Below are 24595 nucleotides of genomic sequence, written 5' to 3'. Positions count from 1 at the left end.
TTCGGCTTGGAGCACAGCTTGGATTTATCATTTTTACAGATTGGGACAACTGTCAGAATTTCTCCCTTTAGGAATACTTTCCCATTCAAGAGGCAAATTGTTTCCTATGGTTTTTCCCATTAATGTTTCCCATTAAATCATTTTTATGGGAAGATCTGCATGAGAGCTACACAGACAGAAGGTAAGGGGGAAAGTTCAGAGTTCAGCTAAGAACGCTGGAAGTCAGCACACACCATCATGAAAAACCTGACTGCAACCATTCACTTTCAACCTGTATTTTCAATAGTGACTGTGAGAGGCAGCCTGCCTCCAAAAAATCCCGCATCTGTTTTGTTATGTGCACCTGAAACTGGACCCTAGGCTTGTGTCAAAGCCCAGTCCTCTGCTCACACATTACTCCTAGGCACACGATAAGTATGCTAACCTGGCAGACAAAGAGCCTATCTCCATGCAGATGTATGATGACTAGCTAGAGGGTAAGTAAATTGTTGGAGGAACGTTACAGCAGCTGCAAGGAACCCTTCATTACTGGAAATCTTTAAAAGAAGGCTGGATTTTTTCCTAAAATGTTTGATGTAGCTGACACTGGAATAAATTCAAGACTGCCCCGGGTTTTCCCAGTAGACATGTGGGTGTCTTGATAACAAAATAAAGCCCATTCCCAGATAGCTTTCTTCTCTGCCCTCCAGGGCAGACTGTGCAGGGAGCTGCAGAACCCCAGCTGTAAATCACTGCACTTAGTGAGGCCCCCCGGCTGTAAAATAGACAAGTTTGCTAAAAGCTGGAAGCCTGACTCCTCCATCCCACTGTGGCTGCCATTTTTCCTTCCCATTGCATTCCCTCTCCTCTTCCCCTCTCTCCATTCCCACCCAACTCCTTGTCTCCAAGTAAGCCCTTCCTCAGAGCCCGTTCCTGACCACAACACCTGCTCGTCGTTCCGCAGCCATTGGATCAGTAAACACATTCCTCCTGCCGTGGACTCGGATGTTTTCATGGAATCAGAATCATTAAGGTTGGAAAAGACCACTAAGATCATCGAGTTCAGCCACTGACCCATCACCACCATGCCCACTAAACCATGTGGGTTTGGACACCACAGCTCTCAGCTAAATCCCTTCCTCTCACCTCCTCCTTCCTCCCCTTCAGCTCTTGCCCATGTGCCCCTGGGTGCCTCCATCTGTTATCCCCCTACAGTGACTCACAATCAGCTGTTCCACCCTCAGCCTCTGATGTCCTAACTGTAGGGAACATGGAGCATTTGGTAGAAAAGAAAGCATCTCTCAGATGCACAGGGGCTGCCAAAAGAGGCTCTCAGTGGAGAGAAGGATGGAGGGAGGATAGCCCTCCTCCTTACAAAGGAGGAGAAGGAAACAGAAAGGCATTTGCTGTTTTCCCTAGATAAAACGTTTCTGTCAATATGAGCCATTCTAGCGAGCTTGCCAGATCAGTAGCACCTGGATTCATGGCTGCCAGAAAAAACAGCCCTTTGAAGAAGCACAGATTGAAAGAGGAGGATATATCCTCAGGGGAGCGGGCTCTATGCCTCTACACAGCACATTATCTGAAGATCAACATGTAAATACGTGTTCTGCTCCTGTCCTGTCTCTCTGGGTCACTGACATCGTGATCCTACTGAATTTGAGCTTCACGTTGAAATACGACAGAGGAACGTAATAATAAATACACTTTCCAATGAGCAATTTTGGATGAAACACCGATTTTTGCTTCATCATTTCCCAATTAAACTGCAGACCAGACACTCCGTCCCAAGGGAGGCTGCAGTGAAACAAAGTTCTGGCTGGAGAATAATGGGGTACCTTTAAAACATTAGCACAATTTTCCTGCAAAATTTTGAGGAAAGTGCCATATTTCATTTCACTCAAGGTGGGAGGATAGTATATGACACACCACTGAGCCAGCAGTCACACAGACTGAATGTACTTGTCCCCAGACATCGCTCTAGATGTAATGGGCCAAAAAACATCCACTCTAAACACAAAGTTGCTGTGTGTGGCTGCAGAAGACAGACAGAGGAACCTCTTGTGACACAAGGAGCTGTTTATGCACATGCAATGGCTGTAAAATGCAGTTACATGAGAGCAAGAGAACACACACTGACTGGGGCATGTCCCCACACCATTCTAGTGGCAGGAGCCTTGGGTCAGCATTGGCTTCTAAGGGACTAAGTCAGATTTTCAAATTCTTTTTTCTTTTTTTTTCCTCTTTCTAAGCAGCAGGTCGTGAAAGTCAGCTAGCTATCTCTTATTTTTTTTTTCCTTTCCTCCATGGCCATCTCTCGCAGTCGTTTGGCCCAGACACAACACAGCGAGGTTCAGCACACTCATTTCCTCCATTCACAGTAACTTGTTGCTCCTCCAGTTTCAATTCCAGTGCTACCACTCCATGGCAGATTTGGAAGAGGTGGTGGTTGCGCTCAGTCCCCCACTGGTGAATAACACAGGGCTCGTCTTCCCCTCTGACACACTGGGCAGGCACTGCAGTGCTCCAGTTGGAGGTATTTCCCCAAAGTTACCCCGAAAGGCAGTGGAAGAACAGGGCAGGGAACCCTTCTGAAGATAATGACATTATCCTCTTTGCATTTTGCGTTCCCCATTCCTTCCCTTGTTGCCCTATGATGTTTCTAGGAAAAGCAGCGATGACCGCAGCACCGATGTATTTTCAGCACGCTGCACAAGTTTCCTATCACAGCAGCTAGGTGGCAAAAGTTTCGTACAGCTTGGGAAACTTCATGCAGCCCTTTTATAAAGAGATGGGGTGTGGATTCAAACGCTCCTTATTCTAAAACACACACGTAAAGAAAACTTCCATCTCACGGTGAGCACACCCAGCCCCCCCAAACCTCCCCTCCGCAGCCTACTCACATCATATTTCTCCGTCATTTTCAGATGTAGAGCCCGTTTCCAGAGATTCCTCGCGCAGCCTGAATCTGCCAGCAGAACTAAGACACACAAAGCCACAGCGAAGATCTTTTTACAGAAACGCAGCTCCGACAGCATCCTGGAATCCATTTTCCCAATGAGGGATCAAGTAGGGAGCCCGGCTTTCCAGGATCCGGGCGATTCAGAGTGCTGGCAAGGAGGGAGGGAGGGAGAGGGAGGGAGCGTGAGGGCTGCTCGCTGGAGAGCTCTCTGCTGTGCGGCTTCTGGGAAGGGAAAGGGGGGGAAAAAAAAAAGGAGCCCGCAAGCAGAAGCCAGGAGCTGCCGTTGAACTTCTTTCCGCAAAGTTAGATCAGGTTCTCAGCTCACATGTTCACACAAAGCACACGCTCTCCTTGAATGATAGATGGGAAGATTACTTGGAAAGATTATTTTTAGACCTTTGTTCCCAACATCTGGCATCCTCAGAGAGCCCCATTCAAAGCCAAAGCGTGGGATCAGATGACAGCTGCCGCAGGGGGAAATAAAGGTCTTGGAGGGGTGGGCTCGCAGCAAGCAGCTCACCCAAACTTCCCCGCTGCTCCGCTCTCCCTTTGTGCGCTTCCCACTGTGCCCCGAGCTGTGGTTTTGGATAGTGTTTTGACAAAGTGAGAACTTCGAATGAAGACTGCTTGAAGGAAATGATTTAAAGACGTGATAAACATGCAGAGGCTTTAATTAAACCAAGTTGACGTTAGCTTTCCACAAATGATTTTGAAGAAGAGGAAGATGCGGTCAGCGGGTAAAAATAAATCCATGTGCACAGGTGGGGAATAGGGAAGGAAGGCGCTTTAGAAATGACCACATGGAAAGTGAGGAAGGGGCCATGAGTCAGCCCCTGCCTGACCAAGGGAGGGACAGCCAGCCTGGCTGTGGGGTGTGAGACACGTACATGGACACTGAGGCGCCCCGGTGTCCAAAGGACAAGGACACCCCTAAGGAACTGGGCTGAAAGCATCCTGCCCGGAGCAGGGACAAGGGCAGGTGCCAAAGAGCAGGACAAGGTACCTGGTACATAGACATGAGTACATACATAAACATCAGCTGAGATCAGGAGCTGTGCTGAGCTACTGGAAGGCATGCTCAGTACATCCAGAGAGGATTATATCGGTACCATCAGTCTTCTATTTGTGGCTTTATTTGTTATTGCTCAGAGGGCTTTGTCTCATGCAACGGGATGCCTCCAATTCTTCTTAAAAACAAATCTTCCCTTGTTCACTGCAATGTTAATATCTGCAGCTTGATAAAGCACCTTTCGAGCACAACCAGGAGCTCCCACCAGCGTTCTGACTGCCGTGTTGTAAAGTGACAAATGACACAGCTAGGTCAGAAGAATAAACAAGGCTTTTTCGTAGAGTATTGCTACTTAATTTAAGTCTTTGTGCTATTTCACTTGTCTGATCTCTTGCTGAAACCTAAACCAGCGTGAAATAACTGCTCACGATAAATCTCCCTAATTTCATTTTTGTTGGTCGTTTCATAGACTTGCAATCTGGACTTGAACAACTAATTCTAAAGATTCATAGCTACTACAGACACCATTTATTGGCCCTATTTTTTGGCCGATATGAAGCTTTGCCATCTATGCAGGAGAAACTAGGGTCTGTGCATTACAGTTCATGGATTGTATGCTGAAGAAGTGTGGATTCTCCTTGAAAGAACAAGTTCCAGCAGATGGTCATGACCTTCACACAAAAATCAAAGCCAGTGTTGCGGTATGTAGGTCTCCCACACACCACACTTTTCATGTTTGCCTCTCCAGGTACCACACACAATGCCTGGATTGGATTATTCCAACTACCAGCTGGGGAAACTGAGGCATGGGGCAAGGGACTGGCTGAAAATGAACTTCCCATCTTCATGGCCAGAATCCTAAGGGTTACAAACAGCGCAGGCTGAGCTGGAGCCCTGTGCTTCAATGCTCTATCCTCACATCCAATCAGGAATTCTTCACACCACCCATTTCCACTCCTCACACACCTCTACTTCCATCCCGGCTTGGAAACCAGGGAAGGGATTTCACATTTTTTATAGCATTAAGAAAAACTGCTTTAGCTGGAAACGTTGGAAAGAATATATATCTTGGCTTTTCTGGATATTTTTCTCCCTGGTGGCCCCTGGCAAGGCTGTCTTCCCAAGTCTTGACAGCTGGAATAAAAGACATAAGAATAAAGGTGTATAGGGTAGTATATTCGTGCTGAGCAATGAGCCCAGTGAAGGTGTTACAATGAAAATCTGTGCTCCCAACCAGCCTGACTGATCAGGTGCAAATCTGGGTGTGAGCCCAGCAGTAAGCACATTCTGTGCTAGAGGAAGTTTTCAGAGTGCTCAGCTGTGTCATTTATCATAAAACCGTTTATTCTATATTCCTGTCCAGGGAATACGCGCTATACTGCCAAGTTATCTCTGCTTCAAGATTTGTGGTGTAGTTCCTCACACAAAATTCCTGCTGTCTTTAACGATGTTAAATGAGATAGCTTCATACATCATCAGTAAGAAAAGGGTCATCTTCCACGTATGGATCTGTGCACATCTCCACTCCACAAAAGGCTTCAATGGGGAAGATTCTGCAGTCACATGAATTGCAGTCAGATGATGATGTGGGAACGTGGCTGAGACTTGAGCACCTCCTCAGGACCTCAGAAACCTTCAGCATCATTTGTTACAGCAAGGAGGTGCTGAGGGAGATGTATGCGTGTTGAAGGGCTGGTGTTTTATCCAGCTCAGAGAATAAAGGCACTTCTGGAACCGCTTCTGTTGCCTGATGAGAATGAATTATTAATGGTTTTAAAAAATGTTCTCTGGGAGGTTCTGAGTGAAAGTCACGGGGTGTTTGTGCAGCCAGGAAAAATGCCTTTGTCCAGCCAAAAAGTGAGGCAGGTCAGCCCAAGCCAAGACTTCCCCTTTCCCAGAAGAAAGATCTGACTTTTAAGGAACAATTATGTGAAAGAGTTTCCTCAAAGCACACAGCTCCAGCAGCACAGGGTGACTCATTGCAGCATGACACAATCGCCATACCTTCATGGCAGGGGCTGCTGCAGTTCCTTATCTGTGGAGCTTACAGGCCTGCTGCTTCCTCACCATCCTTGCACTGGTCCTGCTGCCAAAAGCACGGGGCAATGCTCTCCTAGGGGTTAATCAGGCTCAAAGCTGTTGGTATTACCTGGTCCTGTGCAAAGGGAAGCTCACAGCATGCTCTGCCTCTCCCCATCCCCTTCAAACCCAGATTGCAATCCCCTGCAGGTGCACACCCAGGTGTTTGGTTGGGCTTAGCAGTGAGAAGAATGTGGCATCCCTGAGAGGTAACACTGGAATTGCTGCTGCCCCTCACCCAGCGGGTTATTTTAGGGCCAGCTCCACAGGAAAACACCAAATCTGGGTTTTCAGCATGGGTTCACTCCTTCTGTGAGCAGGAAGAGCTGGCCATTGTGTCTGAGCCCGATGTGTGATTCCAGTGAACTCCCACGGGAACTCACAGGATGAAATACAAGATCAAAAGCAATGCAGAACACAGGCAGGTGATTCTCCTTAGGCATCTGGCCTAAATCCTTCACAAAGAGGTCAATGTTAAGTGGCCCCTGTCCATTTGGAAAAGCCTATAAAGAACAATATAAAGTGTTTCTACTTTTAGCTAGTTTTATTACGTACGAGGTATAAATTAAGCAGATGAATGTTATTAGAGAAGCGCTCTCCTGAATGCTACATCCCACTAACTAAATTAGCAGGAAGTCTTAAAATGTACAATCCAAACATTGCATTCATTACAAAGGGGAAAGGTACCTTGCTGGGGGAAGGCTGCCTGCCTCTGCAGCACAGTGTGCTGAAAGCCATGTGCCAGGGGAAAGCTCTGCGGAGTCTGAAGCATTGCTCTGGGTGGGACTCCGAGCCATGGTTCTGGTCCACAGCAGCTGAGTCACGGAGTGGAAATCTCAGCAAAATGCCCCAGGAGGACAGAATGCATCCTGAAATGAAAGAAGTGGAGTGTTAGTGTCTCTCTGTGGGTTTGCAAGGATTTGACAACAAAATCACAGCACTCTGCTGTGCTGTGCGTGGCAGCCAGGCTGAGGTCCCTGGGGGCAGAAAGGCTGAACTCAGGCTGCCTAAAACAGCGGGGCTGCACTCTAGAGATTCAAATCAGGCAGACCATGGGGCACATGATATCTTGCCTGGACCATGGTAAGGCATGAATCAGAGCCAGGGACCATGCAATTGTGTGAGCGTGTATAAATCTTAAAAATCCAGCTAAGAGGCATGAACCATTAGGAAGATTGGGATCTTACATGAGACACTGAAGCAGGGGTTATTTGATGGCTGGAGGTGTCTGATTCCCTGCGCTGACCCCCCCATGGCTTGCCCAGGGCCAGGCAGTTTGGTTTGGGGGCTGCATCTCTCCAGGTCTGAAATTTGCCTGCTTGTAACCTCGAAACAGATAGTTTCCCATTACAGAAGTGTCCTGCATACATCCCAAAATAGCAACTTAATACATAATGTGCTTGTCGGTGGCACCTGCAAACACTGATCCAGGCAGATGTCATTTATACATCATCATGGTGCTTGCAGAGGATTTCCATAAAGGAAACCTTTAACCTCAGCTTCCCACACACCATCCCAGGTGAACTCCCTTGTACTTTACTGTGGCTACTCGGAGGCAATGAGCGCTTTGGCAAGGGCAGCAAGTGATTTTCCATGTCTAAGCACAAGGCAAGTGACTTAAGAGCCCTGAAAAAACTCTGTCTCATTATGTCAGCTCTGGGGGTGCACCAAATCTCTCTAGAATAGCTGATGGTGGTGTGTGCCTTGGGCTGTGCTTCCACCATGCCACAGCCTCTGTGCTCAGGGAGCATCACAGCCATATGGGGATACTAAGACTTGAAGTTGGTAACATTGCTTTCAAATTTCTTACATGAGAGCCAAGGATTTTGAGAATCTGAGAGTCACATTTGATGTATTATCCCATTGCTCTTAAGGAGTTTGCTATGAGAAGGCAGAGTTTTTCTTGTCTTCTCGTCCAAGGAGAAGGGTTAAACAAGTTGTAGAAAATCCCACTTGCTTTTGACCTCTTGATAAAGGTCTTATCTAAAGCTGGTTGAAGATGAACAACTGTGTTTTGAACCACTGCAGACTGAGCTTATCTGGGAGTGTTCCCTTTTATGTCCTTCAGCAAATGGTCTGGAATGCAGCACACGTGTTTCCATCATCCACCTGGTCTGAGGGGACTTGCAGGCTTTCTCCTGTCCAACAGCTGTGCAAAGTGAGCTGGATCTCATTCACCACTGGCTCCTGGCGCCTGGACAGAGATCAGATTCTGCATCCCATCCCTGCACTCTCCCTAGGCAGTGTTTTGAGTCCTCTCTTGGCTTGGGCTGTGAATATAATTAGGTGTCATCCCAAAATCAGAAATCAAGTGACAAAAAACTAGCACTGCAAAGCAAAACCTTCCTGCGAGAAAAGTTCCAAGAACTGCTCCCTGACACCCACACATGCCCTCGAATGCCCGGGGATCAGCCCTCTCCAAAAGCCTTCTGGGCAGTCAGGAAGCTCCTACAAGCTTTGGTGTGGCAGGAAAACCTAGGAAACATCAGAGAGTGTCCTGTGTTTGATCTACATGCCTCTAATTATGAGGAGGTATCTCATAGCTTGCATCTTGGTTTATATCATTTCCTTGCCAAGCAAGGCATTTTTTTAGCAGTCAGCTTAATTTTTTGAAGGTGCTGGAAGAAGCATAATAGAAGGGGTTTCTTCCCCTCTGGTCTCTGTGTGAGGTCTCTGCGTGATGGACCTGAACAGAAGGGTTTAGTATTCCAGCTGAATTCCTTCTGAATAGTTCAGCAGACGGGGAGAGATACAAGGAGATTTTCCATCTTTTATCTCAGCACAAAACTTTTCATCTGAATAGAGCCTCTTTAATGAGAAAGTTATTGTCCTCCAGTGAGCCGCTCATTTTTAGGATGACAGCAACTTGCATTTTCTGCAGATGTTGCCTATTATGATGTTTCCCATTCCTGACATAAAGGGGAAACATGAAGGTACTTCGGACACTCTGTGCCTCAGCTGCAGTCAGTCGGTGCCGTGCATTTGCTGTCACGTTCAGCGTGCTTCCAGGCTCTGCTCTAGTGCAGCTGCAGTAAACTATTCGGGCAGGGCAGAGACAGAGAGCAGAGAAGGACGAGTGGTGTTTATATTAAGGAGAACAGCAGCATGAGAAATGGTGACATCTCGCTTACAAAGTCAATGTTTTGAATATTGCATGGAGACTTTGGCAATGGGTGTCCCTATTTCTGCAGCAAAACAATCTGGAAATTGTTAGCTAAGCACAAAGCAAAAACTCCCTAAACACCCCATTAGCACCAGGCAGAGGATAGAAGCAGTGCTAAAAACCTGACTGTAGTAGAGATCTGGGTTCTGTCATTACTTGGCGCTGCATGCAGCTACAGGAGATGGCTGCATCTCTAACTCCCAGGAGCATTCACTCCCAGCTCCGCATGAGACAGCTGCCTTAGCCATCCACCACGTGAATTCAATATGCTGGAAATGTTTTGTTCGGTTTTCGTTCAGTGTTCTAGTTAAATGTTATATAATTACATGTGCCATATAATAATGAAATTATATATAAATTTTAAAATAGAATTTAATCTCCAACATGTTTCTGGTTTGTTCATAACTCCCAGCCTGCCCTCCTCCACTCCCCCAAAGTAATGGAGCAACATCAGCCCAACTCTTTATCTACAGTTTCTTGGTACATGATACCTCTTTCTAATGCAGGCTGCTTCATATTTGCAGAGTGGGTACACGGCTTGCCAGAGTTTGAGTTTAGATTTACACTCATGTTTTGCCCCCTCGGCAACATTTTGGCTTCATCAGGGTTCATTTTTCAGAGATTTCCAGTGCGCAGTTCTGGACATGTTCCAATGGAAATAATTTCTACCGAGCAAGTCGTTGTATGTTTTATCCAGCCTCGCTCCAGGCATGGCAGTTTAAGCCCTCTGTGAATAGGTATCTAATTAGGAGGAGAAGGAGAACGTGCTCAAAGTATCTTAGAGATACTTTAAGCACGTTAGTCCTGTGAGGCTTTGGTGGACTTTGTGCTTTGGTGACTTTGTGACTTTGGTGGATTTTGTCCGTGGAATCACAAATGTTTTACCAGTCTGCACTGAATGACCTGACACAGGTGTCAAGGCGAGGGGCTGCCCCTGCATTAGGCTGTGAGACTTGTCTTCACCTGGGGTCACCTGAGCCCCAGCATCATTCAGGCATTGTAAAGGTCGAGGTCTCTCTCTGATCTCTCTTTTTAGCTGAAGTTTCCACTGTCAGGCCTTGAAATAGGGAACAAGAGAAAATGCTGTACCTTAGCCAAAAGAGAGGAAAAGACAAGAATCTCCAAATTATTATCAGGACGCTCAAGAAGGGTACAAGCCAAACAAGAACATCTGGTTTATCTGGACCATTCTTTTAGCACGTTTCCACAGCGTGGGACAAACATTTGCAGTTGATTTGAGATGAGCTCCAGATCCCCTTCCAAGTCTACCTGCCTTCCAAAGCCGTTACGATGTTCTTGAGAGTAACCAGTCCCATCAAATCACTTCTTGTTTTGCTCAGTCTTCTCAAAGTAGCTGCATTATTTCATCATTCACATTTTCTTCAGTCTGAGAGTGTTAAGGGGACTGGAGGAAGCAAACAGTTAAAAATTCAAGAACTTTTTCATAGTATCTCTCTGTCTTTTCTCTGAAGACTTGAATTCTTTTTTTTTCCAACTTACATCCAACAAGTTCTTTGGCATGAGAAAGCTCAGATGAGGCTTGACTCCTTAATTACATTATTGGCAGACGGTGGCATTCCTTTGTTACTTTCTTGATATAAATCCCTTAAAGAGCTGAGAAAAGGAGAATGCTGGATTAATTTAATCATCACTTCTAGTGCGGTTAAATACCAACTCCTTTATTGTCCACATACATTCTGGTGCTCTGAACTGCATCTTTCCTACCTAGAGTGGAAGCCTCTTCCACTGTACCATTTTTCCCCCATCAGACTTTATGTCAAAGTACTGCTGCAAACTGAAGTTCATGTGTTGAGAGTAGGTGGAGACTCAGTATCTTGGAGAAGAAAATTCAAAGCTTTCCTTATCCTATCAAGGCCTTCAGAGTCTTCAGCTGATGGCTGAAGGCCACCCCCTATAGCTCCAGGAGCAGCTATAGACACTTTGCAAGGAGGATGCACTGCAATGTCAAAAGTTGGTGCTGGAGCAATAGGTAGCCTTCCCATCCTTCTCATGACAGGTAATGAAGATAAATGCTGTACAATGTGTTTCATCTGGGGCCTCAGTTCAGCAGAACCTACAGTTATTACAAACTTTCTGTCTCAATTAACTCAGTGCTTCTGCCAAAGAAAGCCAGGACATGCTGCTTGGAGAAGGGCAGATTTACTGTTCTGTGCAGACTTAACCAGCTGTTTCAGACTGTGACTGAAAAGTTATGGCATTTACAGCTGAACTTTTCCAGACTCATTACTGAAATGTAATAGCAGAAGTGTTCATTGTGTCTCTTCATCTCCGGATACATCTCCCTCAAATTTGAAGCCTCCTCTCTTTGTCTCAAGGGATGAAATTGCAGTTACCAAGTTAGCTTTGCAGAAATCCTGTCTAGCTCCATCTAGGTTCCCATTCCTTTAGCTCTTTCCCTGGCTGGAGTCAGAGCTTGTTGCTGTCACTACGCCTTAGGCAGCCTTTGCAAATTGAAGCATTTGAACATAAGGCTCCAAGGGTGGAGCCCATGAGATGGACCCAAGGATCCTTGTGGGTCCCTTCCAATTTGGGATATTCTGTTATTCTATGAACAATCTGCATCCTCTGCATGGCTCTTTATTGGACAGTTACCAGCTGGATGAGTGGTTACTCTTGCTCCTAGAGTCTCCAGGGAAGGTCTCTGACTCTTTAAAACACAGAATCACAGAACGGTTTGGGTTGGAAGGGACCTTAAATATCATCTTCCCTTCTCTGCAGTCATCTCTGTGTCAACACTGACAAAGCAAACTCTAAAACATGGCTGGAGCTGGATCTTCACAACAAGAAGCCTAGGATTTGTTGCTTGAGAATAGGTCTCATTTGGAGCTGTGGTCTTGAATTCTCATACAGGCAGTTTTTCACACTGCTGTTATTAACCTAAATATCTCAATAATCAGCTCATATACAATAACTGTGAATTATTACAAAGCACTCCCCATCTTCAAAGGTCTATTAATGAAAACAGATTTAAACTGTGAATCAATAGAAGGAACTTATTCAAATTAAGAGAGAGTGAAGACTAATAATCCACTCCTGCATTCTGTGCTACAGAATGGCACCATTATACTCATGAGAAAGCACTGGAATTTGGGTCAGAAATGCCATAACTTACACACAGGTCACACATGACCTGGCACAGCAGCCAAGCTCCTGCAGCCTTCCCCTCTCTGTTAGGAAGAAAACATGCTGCTCTCCCTCCTCTACACATAGATTTATGGTTACTTGTAACACGCTATTATCGTGATTGATCTGAAAGTGATTATTTCCTAAGAGATTACAAAAGATACTAACTGGGAATACAAACAACTTCCTTCAAGTGAATTTTTTGCAAGAATGGTGAGAGTCTCAGCCAGCAATTTCCAAACGGCTGCTGGGATAAATGCAAAGTCTCAGGAATGCATAAGCAAATGCATTAGGCACAATGCATCCATTGGAGCAGTGATTCATTAAGCAAAGCAGCCTCTGGAAACATGGAGAAAGCATGTTCAACACAGGAATAAATACTAGCTATACCACCCCAAAAAGGAGAGTAATTATTTTAAATTCACAGAGTTGTCACTACTTACAAATTGGCCACCTAAAGATGTGCACTTTTGATAGTAATACTCACTCTGTATATCACAAACCTGAATGCCAATACCAGTTTTTTAGTTTTCAGGAATAACAAAGAAAATCCTATCAACTTCAGTTCTCTTTGCTTGGACCGGGAATTTCAAAGAATCAAAGAATTGCAGCATCATAGAATGGCTCAGGTTGGAAGGGACCTTAAAGATCATCGAGTTCCAGCCCCCCTGCCACTGAGAGGTTGATTTTGCTGACCAGTTTCAAGAGACATTTCAGGCAGTTTCACCTTCTCCTTGTTATATACTAGCCCCAAGCGGTTGAAATTTCCATACACAGTGGAGAAGTAGAAAATAAATTCTGGTTTCTTTGAAACGTGAGCAGTGTATTTTTTCTTCAGGGCTCTGAAAACTGGCTGCTTGGGGCCACCCTGCAGAGCAGGACTTGTTGCTCAGACACAAGGCAGTGCCCTGAAGCTGAGGGGTTACTGGCAAAACCACTGAGATGAGGGAAGGGCTCCAGGAAGCCTCCCCGAGCCTGCAGATCCACAAGAAATCTTGGCCATAGCCCTGCATATCTTGGGGCATGAGTAACGTCTGCACTACTTCTGCTGCTCTGGTCTAACAAATGCCAGGCTAAATGGCTAGATCATTATCCTGCCCACTATGGGATGGATCCAGCTCCCACTGGAGCCAGCTGGAGCCTCTCCATCGGGTGAAGTGGGGAGGGATTGGCCCTAGGGTTGCTGTTGTTTGTCCTTCTATGGTGCACACTGCCTCCCTCCAGCTGTGCAGGGAGGCAGCGGGAGCCCAAGGTCAGGAGATGAGGGCAAACCCTGGAATCTGCTGCAATTCCTTGCAAGGGACAGAACTCCTATTTAAGGAAAGGAGAGAGGGTTTTATGACTAGGTCCAGAACGAGGCAAAGAAGAACATCCATGTAAGCAGTTCAAATCAAAGCAGATGGTCTTTATGTTTCCGTCAGCCTGGCCCTGGAGAACTGCTGGATGGCAGAGCCAAGGTGCACCCCAAAACGTGTCTGTTTGAGAAAGTTTCATCCACTGACATTGCAAGTAGGAGGGTAATACTGGGAGGTCTCACTGCAGAACAAGGCATTCTTCCTCCAGCTGTCGTACTGAATGAACACAATGACGGTCCCCACCCCAAAGCATCATTAACACTTGGAATCTCTGTTCCCCAGTCTGTAAGTTTTGCCCCTCTTTGGGATCAAGGGCTGCTAGATAGGAAGCACCAGGAGCCTAGAGGAGCAGTGATGGTTGACTGCAGACCAGTGTTGACAGCAGATGAGTGTTTCCAAGATGCAGGGATGAGCAGAGGTTGTGTTTACAGACTCTTAGGGCTTCTCTGGTTCAGGGCACTGACATGTAATACAATCCCATTCCCTTCACACCCAGGATAGGGGTAAGGGTTTCCTGTGCAGTAGGAATCAAATTCTAGTTTACAGACTCCAAAGATTATCTGAGGGCTCCACGTTCGGCTCTCTGTACTTGGCCTCCCACTTTGTACATGGGGAATATTTTGGGATTGATTTTCATATATGATTAAATTTCCCTGCTGTTTGGATACATGCTGCAGAAAACAACAGCGAAGAGAGAAACCCTGGGGTTTCCTTGTTAAAGCAGGAATGGAGGAGAGTGAAGTTAGATTAACTGACAGCAACGAGAGAAGAATCTGAAACTATTTCTAATTCATTTTTTCAAGTGGCAAGGTTTCAAGTTATGTCCTTTCTGTTTTAATTTTCCCAATTAGTGGCAGATCCTCAGCTGGGGCAAACTGCTCTGGTACCACTAAATTTTAGGACATATTTTGTTCTCGCTGCAAATGAAACTGCTATTGATTCTCATGGCATGAGGTTTCCAGCATCTGTGCTGAAATCTGTGGGTTTCACACTCCGCAGGGGAGCAAATATTGGCTTCAGACACAGTTTTCATTGAGGTTTTTATGCAAGGAAACATTCCAGTTGCTCAAAGGCTTCATTAAAAAAAATGTTGGTTCTGCAACAGATTTAAGTTAAGACACTCTTTCCTCATGTCAGTACCAGCAATATGAAATAAAAATGGCAGAGGGTTCCTTATTAAATTCAGAGAGGTGAGGCCACAGATTAAGAAGCTCTGCAGAACAGAAATCCTGAGGATGCACATCTGGCTGCTCGTGTCTGATTTGGAAAGCTGCTTTGTTAGAGCCCTTTTAGTGATGGGGTTTCCAGAACGGAAACAATGGCTGCTGATAGAGATGAAGAAAAGCCCCACATGCAAGAAAAGAAAGGGAACTGAGACTCCCTCCAAGGGCAGTGGAGATTCTGCCTGCCTTTTGGTGGGGAGGAGCTTCTCCTTAGGGATCTCAAAGTCACTCAAAAAAACAAACCCAAACATGAAGATATGACTACATATATAAGTTTGAAAAATAAAGATGCAGATTCTCATGGCTTTCCTGATGAGGAGATGCAGTAGTCGGCCTACTGATGATCCCCAAAAATCTCTGACAGGCCACTCAGTGTCAGTGCCAAGAGATGCTGAGGACTGGAAACAAAATGTTTGAAAACATTTGGGAGTGAGAGAAAACACCTCCCCTGCCTCCACAGGGTGATGCCATTATGCTCAAGACTGTGCCTCTGCACTCTTCTCTCCCCTCCCTAGAGAAAACAGCTTTCTTATTTCTACCTTCACAGCCCTGGGCTGCTCTGACTGCCACTACATCCAGACGGATGGAGCTCCAAAGGCAGGAGCCCCTTGGTGCTGATCCTGCACAGGCGTCGGCACCTGGTCTGCTGCAATGACATGGAGCTGGCTCCTCCAGCTCTGCCCCAGATCGCAGACAGGTGTTCACAGGCTGTTCCATTTAAAGAAAGAGCCAGCGTGCGTTCCTCTTGGATTACAAGTTAAAATATCACCCGAGAAAAAAAATAAATAGGTGTTATTTTCTCTCAGATAAGTTGTGTAGGAGTATAATAGGAATATAATTACCTTAAATCAGACATAGACCGCATATGAAACAGATGTTTGTTCCTTTTAGAGATTAGAGAATCTTGCAGGCTGCCTAATAGGAAAACAGGCAATGTATCTTATAAGCATAAAGCACATTAGAACATTGCTCAGGAAATAAGTAGACTTTATGACTTTTGGGACCAAAAAATATAAAGAATTGTTATATATATTTTTTAATGTAGGCTACAGCAGGATTTCATTTATTTTCAAATTTCTAGCCTCCAGCATTTGCATTTTGGCCAGCTACACCTTCTAGTTTTGCATGGTGGTTTGAAAGAAAAGAGATTTACAGCCAGTGCCCACCACCACAGCCATCAGCAGCCGTCCCTGAGCGGCCGCGTCAGGGTTTCTAAGTTGAGCACTTCTCAAGAGCTGCTGAGCATTTCCTTGCACAGACTTCAAAGCCAAAACACCTCAGGATCAGGGGCTGCTTCCCAGACTGGACCATTCCCAGGAGTACCATTTTTGCTTTTGGATTTGACCGCTTGTCCTAAAACCGGCTCAGGAGAGGCAGGAACCTTAAAGCATCCTTCTGGCCTCTGCTTAGGGAGAGATTTTCTGGTTCATTAAAGCCTTGATGCATTAATGGCCTGTGTGTGATTTCAGAGACTGGTGCGCCGAGCTCCTACAGCTCAGGCCTGGAGCTTGTTAGTGTAATTTTCTAAAGATTAGCAAGCATTGATTCCACTGGGCAGCCGTGGGGAAACGCTGTTAATCTCTCCTGACCGCTGCGGCTGTGTGTGTTGGTGGAGGGCACCTGCTGGGGTCCGCACTGCTGCAAGGAGGTGCGATTCTCAAGGAACGTTTTTCCTTCAGAAAGACTGCATCAAAGCAATCGAGAATCATTAGGTAGGCAGCTTCGTTGAGTCAGACGCTTCATTTTGCTTCTCCCAGGTTGTCTGAGCCCTGGAGGCTTTCCCCAGAAGACAGATACTGGCTTTGGTTTCACCAGCTCACTCCTGGTAACTCCACAGGCTCAGACAGGCACGAGTCAGGTGGAATTTTATGTGGTGGAAGGACAGCATCTATATTTTAACACAGATAAGTTGTGTACTATTACACAGTGGAAAAAGAAAACCACCTGGATAATTAAATTTCCTAGCCAGAAGGTAGAAAGTACTAAAGTTAAGCAGAGGAGGTAATTCAATTTTCTGGTTACAAAACAGGACATCCTTGGTAGAAATAAGGAATGAGCGCTGACTCCTGGGCCGGTGTTCACAAACCAAATCTCACAGCACGCATATGCGTAGAGTATTCTGTAACGCAGAGAACAATAAAATGCCAAATAGCATTTTTTTTAAATAGCTTTTTATCAATGCTATATGAGCACAGAGAAAAGGATGTGAGCGTGCTGCCCTTCAGTTCCCCTTTCCCAGCACACAGTGACTGTGTCTGACCTACAGCTTTACGTGGGTTAAAGGCCAGCAGAGCCCTACCCACAGAATGTTATCAGCTGCATGTCAGCCACTTCCAAAACAGGGAAACAAGGAAACCTAGAAAGAGAAAAGCAAAGTGCATCAGAAAGGACAAATTGTTTGGACAGCCCCGGCATTGTTTTTGTATCTTCAGCTAAAGTGGGGAAATGGATTTGTTGGTCCTGACAACAAAGCCCTTTGTTCGCTGCAGGAGAAGAGTCCCTGGGGGCTGGAGAACAATGGGCTTCCCATGACACAGGGATGGATTGCCTTCAGGAATCGCGTGTGCATTGCTCCGAGTGATTGAATTCCAGAATTGCTTTTTCAGGATCATCTAGTTATACTGCAGACTCTATCATGGGCCTTTAAGTGGCCACAATCTCTTTTACCGCAGTAATGAAATAACCACTGCTTAAAATAATGATTATTTTTTTTTAATACGGGCTTAGCAGCCAGCCCTGGCGTCGTTTCCTCTGGGACAGCCAAGTCACAATGCCCATTTGCCGTGCTGGGATTTTGCAGGAGCAGGGCAGCCCAAGTGGCTGCCCACATCTGCAAGAGCAGAGGCAGGATCCGGCGTAAATCAATTCCTCCTTTTCAAACTGGCCTTTTGCTAGGGTGGATTAAAATCTCCACTTTATTTACAAACATCAGCTTACTGAATAAACGAGTGAGGGCTGTAACTGTTGATCTATGTTAAGGTCATGTGAAACATCAGAACAAAGGCTAGTGGTGAGGAAGGGCTGACAAACCACGGCAACTTGCTTCTCTTCCTTCCCAGCTCGGCGCAGCGGCGATGGCTCAATCAGTTCAGCTTCCGTGAGCATATTTTAGCAGCACGGTTTGCAACTTTTATGGGCTGAAGATTAAATACCAAAGGCAGTCTTGACGGCAGCAAGCACAAATCTCCTGAATTCCTCAGCTCCACAGTGCTGTTTGCTTCCATGCAGTGAATAAATATGGGAGGGCAGGCACAGGAGATGACGGGGAGGTGAGACCTGGGTTTTGGAGATCGATGCTGAAGGCACTGCGCTGTCTTGGCCCTCTGGGCTGTCTTAATTCAGCAATTAAAGCCACTGGTGCAAGAAGTCAAATGGCTTTATCAATATCATCAAAATGATATAAAATTCCTGCTCATGCCTCACTTTATGTTAGTAAAGAGATCCCTGTATCCCCTCAGTCTTGGTACACATATTGAAGATGTTCCCTTCAGGTTTTCCCTCAGATTTCCCAGGCTGCAGATCCCCCAGAAACCACGCAGCCATTTTTCCCCATCAGTTTTGATTTTCCTCAGTGGTACTTGAATTATGACAACTGTTTCTTTTCATTTCATTTTGCCTTTTTTTCCCCCCTTTCTGCCAGGTTAAAAACATTAAAAGGAGTAATTCATATTTTCAGATACAGTCTTTCACCAAACACCCCTAACTCCAGAACCGGGACACTTGCAATAGATTTCAGATTCACACAAGAAACTACTCTCTTTTTTTCCTTCAAAAAATTAATAAATATGCAAATCAAAGCTATCAGTGACTTAGATTCTCATCAGAAACCAGAAATAACAACACAGGCTATTGAGAGAAATACATCTTGAAAAAAAGTTTCATGTCCCAAAAAATCTATAAAGCAGCCCAAAAGGAAGGGAAAACTCAACAGGTTCCTCTTGTTCCCACTCCTTTCATAATATTCTACCTTGACTTTTACCATTTGCACCCAAATGGGAATGTTTCCACCAATGAGAGAAGATAGGTGCAGTCCAGAAGAATACCTTCCTTCCCTTCTGTGTCTGGCTACTGACATCAGCAGTGAATGACACTTGAATACGGCTTGCAGCACATACTTGGCTAAATAGAGCAACCCAGAGTTTTTATAAAACTCTATCAAGGCATCAGTTTTACCTGGCACTACAGATTTGTTTTGCAATCATGAAAAACTCTGGACTAACTAGTTAACAATCACATTCTTACGGTGTTGACCATTGGATGATAATGTGATACGGACTCTGTAGCCCTCTCCCTTGCCACACGGGCAAATACTCTGCCACAAAGCAAGTGTTACAACTTTCTCAAGACCTCTTAGCTCTGCTCTTGCTTTGCCTTTTGAACTGATGCCCTGTCTTAGGTCCTTGCATCTCTGCCATACACAAACCCCAGGGTCCCACCACCTGTCCCTGCGAAGTGCTGCAGATGTTTTCCACATTTCGAGAGCAATCCAAAGAAAAAAAACAAACTACGTGCGCCGAGTGTTTCAGCAATCTTCAGGTGATGTTTGCTTACACATGTATAAAAGTAGAGCAGCGTCTTTGCAGAAGGCTTCAGGCATATGCTTCACCTCAAGGGGTTAAGTCCCACAGAAGGAGGGCTGCCACTCCCATTGCCCATGTGCTTAAAATTACAGAGGGACTGTAGGGTGTTTCTGGTTTGAGATCCTGGACCACAAAACACACAAAGGAGATCTGCCAGGCTTCAGATGAACACAAGGGCCAATTTAATCTCCTTAGAAATGTGTGGCTGACTTGATACAGATTTTCTGGTGCACAGATCAAAGAAAGTTATACACTGGGCTAGCACGTACTTCCACATGTGAAACAGAAGGAGAAAAATGGAACAAATGCAAGAAAACAAGGATTGGGATCTCAATCTCTGTAAGACTGCCTACATTTTGTGAAGAGGCTTGGCCACTGGCTAGTAGCAGGGAGTGGGGAATGCAGGAATTTTGTTGCTGTCTTGTGACTGCCTCAGACGACCCCCAAAGAGCTGCTGTAATTCCTGCCATGAGCATTTGCTGCCTACTTCTTTCACCTCCTTGGAAAAAAAATGGATTCTTCCAGCCTCCTGGGAGATGTGGTTAGGCAGAAGTAATTCCAGATGGGAGAGGGTGGCTTTTGTCTTCATATCATCTGTATGGCACGTATGGCATCGTCTTAGGGAACTGGGTGACAAGTTGTGTGGCTCTCTGAGGTCACCACTGAAATCAAAGAGTAAGGAAAAGAGCTGGCTTTGAGGCTCCTGATCTGTTTGGAGTACCTCTGTGTGTAGGCATGTGGCATGCTGCATTGCCCCTTGCATGAAGGAGTCCCAGAGCTGTCCTCTCAGTAGTGTAAGATGGGACAGCGCGGCCCAACCAGCCGGACCTTCTTGTCCCAGAGGACAGGAGATAGCCTTGTGCCCGCCTGGACTGCTGGGTCTGGGGAATAAAGTAACACTATCCACGGGGGAATGTAAGTGGCAGGATAGAAATGTGCTCAGAGCAAGAATCTGAAGATTTGGTACTTTTGTGAGCTGTCATAAACCACGATTCTGTATTCTTCCCCAGACAGGTCCTTGACAGCAATCAATAACGAGAAAAATGAAGTGAACTGCTGGCAGCAGGATTTAATATCCCCTCAATACGGTACTTCGTTTTATTTCTTTGTCTGGCTGTCATCTACCGGGACAAGACCTGGGAGAAGTGAAACAAAATCCAATTTTTTGTTGCATCCTCCACACTAGGAGCGAATCTGTCTTATACCACGAGGCTGCATCACCCCAGCGAATAACTGCTCTGTCCCTGCTTGTCCCCAGCCCCCAAATTCTTGAAAACCTCTAAAAGGTTACACACAGTTCTGCCCCGACCTGGAAAACAAGAGATGTCTAATGTATTTCTAAGGATTAACTTTTCCAAGGTGCATTATTTAACTCATTACTTCGGTGCTCAGCTGAACTGTCAGATTTGGTCTCTGTTGTGACACTTGGAATAATCTCCAATTAGACACAACAGATTGTGCTGGGAAACCAGACAGGAATCAGCACCGAAGCTGAATGGGCAGACTGAGCACAGCCCGTGCTCGGGTCGCCCTGCTCTGCATGACTAGCCATGACAAGATTTGCTGGGAGGTATGTGATGTGGGCCAGCACAGAAGTGGAGGTGTCAAACTCTCGGCACACTTGCTTTGCAATGCGAGGAGACAAGAGGCAAATTCCTCAGCTTTGTACAAAGGCAGAGGCTGTCTTAAAGGCAAATGCTGTCTTACTGCTGACTCCGAGGAAAACAGCTGCCTCCTCCTGTGAAGTCACAACAATTTCCTCGTGGCAGAGAGATACTGGCATTATCAGTGGTACTGAATGGCCACCAGTGGCACAGAAGCATTTGTTTGTCCAAAACAAAATGAGATCTGAGAGTTGGATGCTCCCTGGCACAGCTGAGATTTATTCTGAGAGTTGTTCTGACTGCAAAGGGGCTTCAAAGCAGTGCTATGTCAGGGAGGGGTGATGCACCACAGCCAAGGCTGCTTTACAGAGCTGTGCAGGACCTTTCTGCTCTGAGTGTTTAATAGGACAATCCCCATTTCATCCTCGGATCTGCTGTGATTTTCAGAGTACCAGTTGACATGGCTTATGCTGAGAATTACAGGGGTTTTGTTGCTGTAATTTTTGTCTTGAAGCCTCACTTAAGACGCTGTGGGTGTTTCCTTTATAAACTCTCCACTCCCTCTACCAGGAAAACATGTGTTTAGTAAATAGCTTTGATGACATGAAGCACTTTTTATTGTTTGAGTTTAATGAACGTAACAGACATAATTAGTTACACATTTCCCAAGCAGGAAATGGAAAGCCATTAAAACTACTGCACAGAAATGTCCCTCAATTAATGCTTCTTCGCACATGATTTCAATTTTATTAATCTGCGTATTCCCATAGGCAGGGTGTGCATGCTCACAGGGCAAGCAAAGCACTGACCAGATTAGCAGGGCTCCTGGTTCGTGGTTCAGGTGAAGGACAGCATCTCCCAGGTCCTCTCACGTTTCCACCACCAGTTTGGGAAGGACAACAGGAAACTGGCACACTACCCAAATCATTGCTGACCCATCTGCTAACCAAATCCACCCCTGCTTTTGGTGCCTCAGCTGTGGTCAGCACCAGCCAAGAAGAGAATGACCAGGAATCCAAGTTCCTTGAGTTAAAAGGGGCAACTGAAGCCATGCAAAGCCTGGATCTCTGGTGTGCTTGTGCTTTCCTGTCATCTACAGCTCGACAGGCAACATTCGCCCTTTCAGCTTATGATATCACCTCCATAACATGAACAAGGAAAGAAACAGAAAAGGCACAAGGACAGAGGATGAGCACACAGAAAGCCTTTTAATTTGTGTGAGTTCAGAGCAATATGGTCAGAGGACAACAAGTATGATGTACTGCTCCTATCAGTTTAGGGCCATGTTGAAATAAGCGGAGCCATTTAATTAATGGATGTACTTAGAACAAAGAATAAAGAGATAAAAATCACTGGGAGGTGTAATTATTTTGACAGATGCAGCAAATAAGGTCCTGTAATTCCTCATGGAAGGATCATGCTGAGCTCAGGGTAATGCAGCCATTCCACAGACAGGCTTTCTTTGGGGCTCCTGTGCCTTGGCCATAAGGGCTGGAATTTGTCCTTCATTGGGACTTCATTCAGGGACTATGGAGGGAGGTGACCTCATGCCACAAGCACTGAGATGTGTGTTTGTAGGACAGTAGTCATAGATGTGCTTTTCCGGGACACTTAATTCACCTCTTTGCCAGCGCAAGTATGTACACCTGGCCACAGTCTCTGCTTCTAGCTGCTCTTTAAACATCATCTGTGCTGACAGGTTTTGCAATTACTTAACAAGACATAAAGAAAAGAGGGAATATAAACTTACTCTGTCTTTCAAATGGACAAAGTTTTAGTTTCATGTTCCTTTCTTCCAGTGGCAGCCACTTGAACTAAGACCCCAGCCAGGCCCTTGGCATTTTAATCTTAGTAGACATCAGGATTTAAATATTTAGATGTTTCTCGTACATTACTGATTACTGCTCCAAGCTTCCCAAGTGGCAGATCCATGCATTTTACTACACGACGAGACACATTGCATTGGATGGCAGCAACACCGTGGGGCCAGGCTCTGCCCCAGAACAGCAGGCTGTTTCTGCACTGCTCCTGCTTTTGTAGCAGCTGGTTTGCAGTTCTTTAACTCTGCCACTGCGCGCTGTGAACAGCACATCTGGGGAATCCCAAGAATTTGTCCCAATGTAAGCTGGAAACTTCTACAGTGGGGACCGAGAAGTCAGAGCTGAAACTTTCTGGAGAAATCTGCCACTTGGGGATGACTACAGAGAGAAGTACCCTTTCTGAGTGAGGTCTGGTTGTGTTTGGAAATTAAATCTGTTTGTACGAGCTCTTTGCAGCTTAGCAGCTATGGTTAAACCTGCTGTAAACCCAAACAGCATTTCTGCTTGTTTGAGTAAGATACTGAAAGCTGCAGACTCACATTTTATAATTTCAGGAAGATGTTTACTTTCCTATTTGATAGCATCCTGCCTTTTCTGATGCTTCATTTCTTCCATTTCCAGATACAATTGATTCTTCCATTACTTCAGTCACATCAAATATTGTGAAAGATGAGTTACACAGAAATACTTTGTTAATAGTACTCAGCAGTAACAATCCAAAAAGCATTCTAAAGACTCTAAAAGCCACTCAGAAAAATAGATAAGATTCATTTAATTTATTTTAGTGATGCTGCTATTGTCATCTTCAAATGTCATACCATTTTCTCTTCTTTAAAAGCCAATTGAGAATCTGACTGCAATTCTTTTAGCCATTTTGCTACAACTGTTGATTTAACTTGAAAGGATGAGTGTTTTTATTGCACAGAAAAAGTCACAATAGAAACAGCCTTGCTCTAGAACACAAGGATCCTCCACCTTTTGAAAGCATGGCTTGGCACAGCAAACTGAAATCAGCTTGGGGATTTGGAGCCATGTTACAGTACCACCGGGAGATGCTTTGGCCTAGACATTTAAGAATGTTTTAGTAATTTCTTAAGAATCCAACTGTCAACCTAAAAAGGAGTTGTTTCTTTTTTAAAAATGAAGATACTGCAATGTTCATGCATATAATGTTTTCTTAACGGGAGGAAAAAGATGCCTAGTCTTTGCTACCCATATAATGACTCGTGAAAACGTGCATATGCAAGCTGAGATTCAGGAGAGCAAGTGGTGATTGACACAGAACTCCCACGAAATGGAGACTGGGTCCTCAGCAACATCTGGGTCCCTAGCTGGTTCCTGGTTTGTTATACTACTTGCTAGTGTAGGCATTATGAGTTGCCTGGGATACCATCTATTTTTCTGCCTTTTACAGTGTTGATTAATGTCAGCTAAAGACTTTCCACTCACTTTCAGATTCCATTGACAAGCTCTGATTCAGATTTTTCCCCAGAGGCATAAACCACATGTTCTACAGAACAAAATGGCATAGAATAAGGGCTGTGGGATTTTTAAATCTTTATCCCATACTGGTTCTTCTACATGGATAACCTGACAATGATGTACTGCCATTTTTCTCCACTGAATATCCATCTGACAATAGAAGACACTACACAGATACTAAAAGACCTCTTAACA

At 45.3% G+C, this 24595-nt stretch overlaps 1 protein-coding gene across 4 annotated transcripts in view; it reads right to left on the bottom strand.

The window, feature by feature from the left end:
* The window catches only part of WFDC1 (WAP four-disulfide core domain 1), a 110100-nt gene that overhangs the window by 7384 nt on the left and 78121 nt on the right, over positions 1 to 24595 (bottom strand). For 3 of the 4 annotated variants that reach the window (XM_021408859.1, XM_021408857.1, XM_021408858.1), the window contains exon 6: positions 6717 to 6898. In XM_021408859.1, the coding sequence (XP_021264534.1) occupies positions 6717 to 6767 (51 nt within the window). In that variant the 5' untranslated portion in view covers positions 6768 to 6898. Of the gene's footprint in view, positions 1 to 2882; positions 5698 to 5954; positions 6694 to 6716; positions 6899 to 24595 lie in introns of those variants that run through there. The other variant, XM_021408856.1, reaches the window with a different exon arrangement.

This window comes from Numida meleagris, chromosome 10, assembly GCF_002078875.1.
Source record: "Numida meleagris isolate 19003 breed g44 Domestic line chromosome 10, NumMel1.0, whole genome shotgun sequence".
Lineage (NCBI taxonomy): Eukaryota > Metazoa > Chordata > Aves > Galliformes > Numididae > Numida > Numida meleagris.
The sequence above is the reverse complement of the archived record's forward strand: the minus strand, read 5'-3'. Positions and strand labels throughout refer to the sequence as shown.